The 7,569-nt window shown below is 41.0% G+C and overlaps 1 protein-coding gene across 1 annotated transcript in view; it reads right to left on the bottom strand.

The window, feature by feature from the left end:
- LOC105937157 (transient receptor potential cation channel subfamily M member 2) overlaps nucleotides 1-4,577 on the bottom strand; it is a 111,970-nt gene extending 107,393 nt beyond the window's left edge. The window contains exon 1 of the mRNA XM_036139759.1: nucleotides 4,424-4,577. Within this exon, the coding sequence (XP_035995652.1) occupies nucleotides 4,424-4,441 (18 nt within the window). The 5' untranslated portion in view covers nucleotides 4,442-4,577. The remainder of the gene's footprint in view (nucleotides 1-4,423) is intronic.
- Nucleotides 4,578-7,569: the final 2,992 nt, after the last annotated feature.

The raw sequence follows: 7,569 nt of genomic DNA on the forward strand, positions 1-7,569 counted from the left end.
TTTTAGTAAAATAATAAATAAATGTAACATGAAATAACTGGATTGAAGATTAATTGCTTTTCTAAGGACAGCTAAAAAAGGATATTTAAGGGGTCGTCGACCGTGCAGACGGTCGACGACGGTGCAGATGGTCAACCGTGCAGACGGTCGACCATCAATTATTATTATTATTATTATTATTATTATTATTATTATTATTATTATTATGCATCGGACCTGGAACTTGGTGTCAGACGGTGCCTGGCAAACGGCCTTGTACGGAGGCTGGAGCTTGGCCTCGGCATGTACCTGGAGCTTGGTCTCGGATGCACCCATACATTTTGAGACCAGGAATCTCAGAAGCAGCCCTTGCAGCTCCTTTGATAATGATAGCCTAATCAACCAGTCAGAAAGGTGGCTATCCAGCAGAAGGTGTGGAGGTAGGAACTTCTGAAGTGACCTGGGGATCTCAAATTAATCATGGGGCCCTGGGTGTTTGGTGTCTCGACGATGCCCTGGATGCTTGCCGTCTCGACAAGGCCCTTGTATGCAGACTGGAGGCAAATCCACATGGACCCCCCCCCCCCCCCCCCCCCTCTCTCAGGACTCAGGAACGACAACCAGAGGCAGATCGGTGTCGGCATTTCTGATGATGACGGAAGGAGTGTCTGATGAACTGGCAACAAGAAGTGATCCCGCTGGGGATGATGAGGAAGTAGCAGTTGGAGAAGAAAGGATCAGTTCCGGAAGACATTGTGGTTCAGGACCAACAGAATCTTTAGACTCACCAGAGGCTCGTAATAATCTGGCACTAGTGTCTGGTCTGGGGCTGGTTAAATAGCAGGTGGAGCAAGAGGATCTGATGAGCATTAATTAATGACTACATGACTACTGTCACAAAACTAATGTCAAATCTCCTATATTATTGTGACCAAAGACTTGCTGGTACCAACTTATTTCATCTTTAGTGTCAATTTCAAGGAATGTTTAAAAAAGGAGGAAAATGTATTGGAATATATACAGACCACTGCAAGGCATCTTTGCTCAAAAATGGGTTGTTTTAGAAAAGGCCAGAGTTGAAATTGTAAAAATCTTTAACAAAAAGCTGCGCTGAGACATTCTGACTGTGTAACACAGGTACCTTTTTCCTTTAAAGTTATTGGTCTATTGCAAAAATGTGTGTCACTTTCGACCAGCTTGGTCTTTCCAGAAAGGGAGTAAGGAAATTGATGGTCAACTGCTGCCAAAATCTAGGTGTGCTCTTACCGTATACTTTGAACACGGCTGAGAGTCACAAGAAGCAAATTGCGTAGTTTATGAGAAGAGGAAGGCCCACGTAGAAAGAAATAAAACAGAAAGTACAGTTACTCGGTGCAATAGATTTCACAGTGACAATCTAAAGTATGCAAGGGAGGGGTTGTAAATAGGAATTTGGCAGTCTTATGGCATGTAGAATGAAGTTTTTGTGGAATCTGGTTGTTCTGCATTTTAAGCTGCTGGATCTCTTTTCAGAGGGCAGCCAGATGAACAGTACATTACAGAAAAGGGAAGTGTCTTTTATAGTTTTCAGACCTGTAAGACCAGGATTTACTTACTTTTTTCTTTTTTATGTTGTGGCTGTAGTAGCCTTTTTGTGATATTGGAAGACAAGATAGTTAAAAAGAGAAGGGGAATGACATGCAATGTAGTGCAATTAAAGACATGGTGAGAAAATAAAAGCAGATTGAATTGACAACATGTACCATGGATGAGGAACCAAAAGGAACTTCACCCATCAAAGCAGGGGTGCCCCCGTGTTAAGCCAGACCACTCCCCACAGACGATCCCTTTAGACTACACCTCTTTCTTTGTTCACTTCTTTTCCTGGGGCTCCCAAGGAAACATTGGCTCGCCAGCCACCCCTGCAAGCTACATGGGACTCAGGCTTCATAACTTCTCCCTGGGACATCTAAAGGAGAGAGTCCATACCGGCCAGCCATGCATGGGGCCATATAGGCCTCTAAAGACCCACATGCCAGCACCGGGGAGAAATCTCTCTTCGCTCGGAGGACCTGACCAGGTAAATCAGATTTTAGTCTGCCGTCTTAACTTCAATGTCAGACGCCGGAGGAAATAATCCCTCCATGCCAAAAACAGCTTTGTTTATCTCTCCTCAGCTGTTACAGGAAAGCTGACTTGATATGGAGCAGATCAGCCTCCTTTACCTACTTCCCAAGCTGAGAGAAAAAGAGAGCAGAAATCGACTGCAACCGGGTCAGAGACTGCATGCAGGACATCGGCGCTGCCTAACCTGACTACGTGTCTGCTAGGCCGCAGAGCCACGTGTCAGCTGCTGCTAGGAGCTAAGCCCGCTGCTGAAAGGATCAACATATCCCCTGTTATAACTGCTTTTCATTGGCTGGCCAGAGTGGACTGAACTCACACGAGGCACCGACAGGTACAGCAGAGAAACCACAGGGAAACATTTGGAAATGTTTGTGTAATGCGAACATGGTGTTTTTAAACACAAAGAGCTAACAGCCGTAGCTCATGCTAGCACTCTGATACAATGTCATTGCCGATGTGATTCGAGTGTGTTTTTATGGTTATAACAAACGTTATCTTCACAAGGGTTTCATACATTGATGTGCTATTAATGTTTATGTTATCCGGCTGACTCATTATGGCTAAATAAAGCCGATGTTTTTAAAGATAGTGCTGGAAATCCTCTAGCCAAAATGCTATATATCTTTTGGTAACTTCTGGTTCCGGGATAGGCACGAAAGGTTAGTTTCAAGCTTAAAGTTTGTTTGTTTTGCTCCGCTAATATTCGATAGTGCTATGAGCGTTAATACCGCATTAATATGGAATATTAATGTTGATTTAAAGATGTTTTGTTTTACTTAAGGATTAGCCAGTTTTAGCGACCGATCATAACAGCAACCCCTAGCCTCCTGGAGATATAATCGCATTAATAAAATTGAGCCCCTGTAAATGATTTTACAGAGCAAATCATCCTTTAAAATGTTATTGTCTCAAATAATGTTCTGTGTAACTCAGGGTTTGCATTGTGAATGGATTGAAAAACATGCCAAATGTTGTTCTAAATTAGTCAAGCTAATTTAACCCCATTCCATGTTCTTTAAGTCAGATCTGCAGTGAACCAGGATTCACTGAATTATTCTGATGATCATCATTCACTTTATTTTGTCTTTTGTGTTATTTTGCATGTACATAGCTCCTTAGCTTAGCTTCTTCATTTTGCTTAGTTTTAGTTAAGTTTCACTAGCCTAGCAGAGAGGATTTGTTGATTGAAATATACTGTTCGTTCAGATAAACAGCATCATATAGTGATGTTCTCTGGATGTTAATTTTATTTTTGTTATTACATTCTTGAACTTGAAAAGAAGTTGTCACTCATTTATTCTATCTGTGTGCAGAGTTTGCTGTTAAAAGATTGCCAGTGCTCGAATCCTCCCTTTCAAAATTGTCCTGATATCAGCTTAGGAGCTGAGATCCTGTGTTACCAAGATTCACTTGCCTTTTTTTGGCTGTGGAACACCCAGACTAAACAACCTACGTGTGTAACAGACCAGCATACCTCTATTTTTTGTTGACTGACCAGCATTCACATACATGTATTTAACCATCCAGTTTCCAAAAAGCTTATCCCTGACGACCCACCAGAAACCCTGGGTCGCCAGGGTTTTTAGTGCCTATCACTTGCTGTTAATGGGCGATAGGCAGGGTAAACCCTGGACAGGTTGCCAGTCCATCACAGGGCTACTTTTATTTATTTATTTATTTATTTATTTATTTATATTGGCATTTATTTGACAGTTGCTGAAAAATAAATGGGTGAAAAGGGGAATGATACGTGGAAAAGGGTTGGGACTTGAATTCAGGATTACAAGTTTATGAGAAGAGGAAGGACTGGGTAGAAAGAAATACGATCAGAGTGGATTTAGGAGATTTTTTGACACTATCCCCCTTAGGAGCTAAGAACAGGTAGGATGGTCTTGCACATGTGCAGTTATTCAAAAATGGTCTTGGCAAAATTTCCTGAAAAATCGCAGACTCTACCTTTAACTTAGAGTCCATATACAGTTGTCCGAGAAGGTTTTTGTCATTTATTCCAACTAAAAATCTGTCCCTCATTTTTGAGGGACAGCTGCTAAGAAAATTTCTGCTCTCTCACTGTCTTGTTGAAATCTTGTCCAAAATCACACTATTTTTCAACATAAAGCTATTCAAATACTGCTTTAAGCTATGCTTTTGTCATCCTCCAACAAATTGTAAAATAGCTAGAAGCCTACATCAGCATTATCTTCCGTTTTGGACAAAAATAAATTAAACTGATACTCTTGTTCATTTAGAGAAACCAAATCTCAAACCTCTCAAATGTTCTGATCCTTCCAGGCCATTCAGCAGGGTCTGAAAAGCCAAATGATTCTGTTGCACTTACCTCTTCATCTTCATCCATCTGCGCGTTCTTTTCCCACGTTTCTCTAACACCACTCTGACATATGGTGTAAAATGCACAAAAGTTTTTCTCTTCTTTTCTGTCTTTACTTTAAGTTATTTTGCTGGTGTTCTGTTCATTCGTCATATATTGTCAGATTGGCATATGTGCAGCACACACTGTCAACACTGTCAGAGAAGCATAAGCTTTGTGCTTTATACTGTAGGCTGTACGCTACAAAAGCTTTCTTAACATACCTGTCAGACCAGCATTCTTCTACTTTTCAATTAGCTGCCAAGCACCCTGATGAAACAATTTACCTGTCAGACCAGCATCTACTTTTTATTTTGACATTTTCCGCATGTCTTCCCTTTTCTCTCAGACCAATTCCTTTCAGCTGTCAAATACTATTGTCAAAAAGTAAAAAAAAAAAAAAAAAACTAAAATGCATGATATAAATCTTTGATCAGAAAACCATTTATGTGGATATTAAAACATAATAAATACACTGAAAAAATGTTTTAACTTCCAAGTGGTTCAGGTAGCATGTCTCTACTTGTATAATTAAGTATTTTACATTGTCTCTAATGCCTGAAAGGACAACACGAAATTAGCCTGGTTGTAACTAGTGTTGCACTGATACCAATACCAGTATCAGACGGGGCCCCGATCCAGCACTAAAATGGTGGTATTGGTATCGGTGAGTACCAACAAATAAGGCACCGATACCATTTTGATGTTTGTATGTCACTTGAACGCAGCCTTCTCTCTCCCGACTAGTATTATACGTGTTATATAAGTTCATAAAAGTTGCACTATTTTGGCATTTGAGAGCGAAAACTCGGGGTTTAAAAGAGATTATTCAATTATTAATGTAACTTTACTGTCTTACTGTTGCACTACTATTACACATATTATACTTTCACAAATGTTGCACTATTTTGGCCTTAAGTTTATTCAACTATTGTCACCCATTCCAGGTGGGCAATAAAAAGTTCTACTACCCTAAGTAGTATGCAGTTCTTCATATAGACACACACACATCAATTTCAAACAGATGGTATCGGTATGGTATGGTATCGGTATCGGCCAATACTGCACAGCCAGGTATCGGGTATCGGGGCTAAAAAAAATGGCAACACTAGTTGTAATTTAAACCGAATTATTGTAACGTGGTGAATATGCCTCCAATACTATGATGAGGAAGTTTTTTGCCAAACATACTTTGTGGAGTCCTTTAAATATTAAAAACAAGTTATTAGGTTACATAAAAAGTCACTGAGTCAGCAATCGCGCCTGCTCTTATTTTGTTATAGAGACAATATAATGAGAATACTTACAATTATTATGATAGCATGGCAGAATTCTACGTTGAGCATGATTCTAGCTATATGAGGGTAATCTTAGCTCTGATTACATTTATAAATTAGCTCCTTGCTGCAAATGAGAGCCACTGTTTAAGAGAATGTTATGTATCTGCTCAACATATGGATGAGATCATCCCAGGGGGCTGACTTGGGATGTCTTGGGGATGATGATGAAGTGACCCAGTTGCAAAGATCGCATCAGCTAGAACATTGGCAACACATTGTTCCTCCTAGTTTCTCTCTGTAACATGGGTGCCAGTTCAACAAAAACGGCCTAGGGCAATCTGAACCGGCTAAAGGCCCATTCATACCTCACGTAAAAGACGGATACGGATACGTGTGGAGTGTTTCATACGTTCTAACCGTCGATTTCGTCCGTACTTTGACACGAAAATTGGGAGCTTACGCTTACGGACGAAACGGATCAATACGGAGCAATACTACCGGAAACGGTGGGGGCGCTATTGAGTTTGTAGTACAAAATGTCAACAAAATCACGAAGAAGGTTGTAATTCTGGGCTTTAAACAATGGCGGGATTCGAGGAACGACTTGCGGAGCTTGTCCGCAACTACCCACACATATGATGTGTCGTGTCCGGGGCACAGGGACAAACAAAAAGTTTACTTACGGAGCAAATACAACAAAATCACGTATTGGACCGTCGCCGTGTTTGATCAGTGACGAATCATTGACGCCCAGCACTGCCACCTAGAGGAAATATTGGTTATTGCGCGCCTCAACGGACGGAGGTATGAAGGACTCAACGGATAGAACGCACGGACAGAAATACGGACGTGCAGGCCAAACGTAGGGTATGAATGGGCCTTAAAGGGCCAATCGTCATCATGTGCCAGGAGGTCACCAGAATTTCTGAACACACTTTTACTTATGAATAAGCCTTACATACACAAGTGCACTCTCACAAACACTTACAGGTGATGGGGTTCAGGTACTTATAAATGACAGAGCTACCGACACGTCAGTTTCCACAAGTGGGGTCACAAAAACTTTTGAAACAATAGCAATACTGATTCAAAATTAAATGTAAGACAACCTTTGAACCTTAGGAGGGCATCACATGATGGTTTTAGACACAAAAGTAGGATTTTAACAAATATGCAGTAAATCATTAAAATAATCATCAGGATATGTGGACACCACTAATAGGCAACCATGTTAACAGTTTATCAGCAAAAAAGTTTATTTGGGGGTGATTTACCCTTTAAGAGTCATAAATATGCTCCTGGAAGACCTGTCCAATGGAAAACACTCAGAAATCTTGTGGAAATCCTTCACAGAAGAGCTGGAGCTGTTACAGATTGTTATGGGTGAACCGACTTAAAATTGGGGCTCATGAATTAAGAAATAAATGTAAGTAAGGTTTGAAGGAACACAAGTGAATACTTTTGACAATACACAGAAAGTATTTTTTTAGACAATAGAAAGTATTTTTTAGACCATGCATTATGTTTTTTTTAGGGCTGGGCACGTTAACGCGTTAATTTCGCGTTAATTCATTAGACTATTAACGGCGATATTTATTTTATCGCGCATTAACGCATGTTGCTCACATGCTTTCAGTCAGTGTCAGTCAGCAGGCGCGCTGACTGCAGCGAGCTGCACGGCAGCACTCTCCCGCTCCCCCTCCCCTCTCGTACATGGCTCAGCGGCGCCAGCCAATCAGCACGCAGGCTCAGCCTGGCCCGCCCACTCAGCTCTCACACAAACTTGAAAAAAGCTGAGAGAGACCGCAGCAGCGAAAAAACATGAACAGTAGCACC

The sequence above is a fragment of the Fundulus heteroclitus genome, chromosome 7, assembly GCF_011125445.2.
Source record: "Fundulus heteroclitus isolate FHET01 chromosome 7, MU-UCD_Fhet_4.1, whole genome shotgun sequence".
In the NCBI taxonomy this organism is placed as follows: Eukaryota; Metazoa; Chordata; class Actinopteri; order Cyprinodontiformes; family Fundulidae; genus Fundulus; species Fundulus heteroclitus.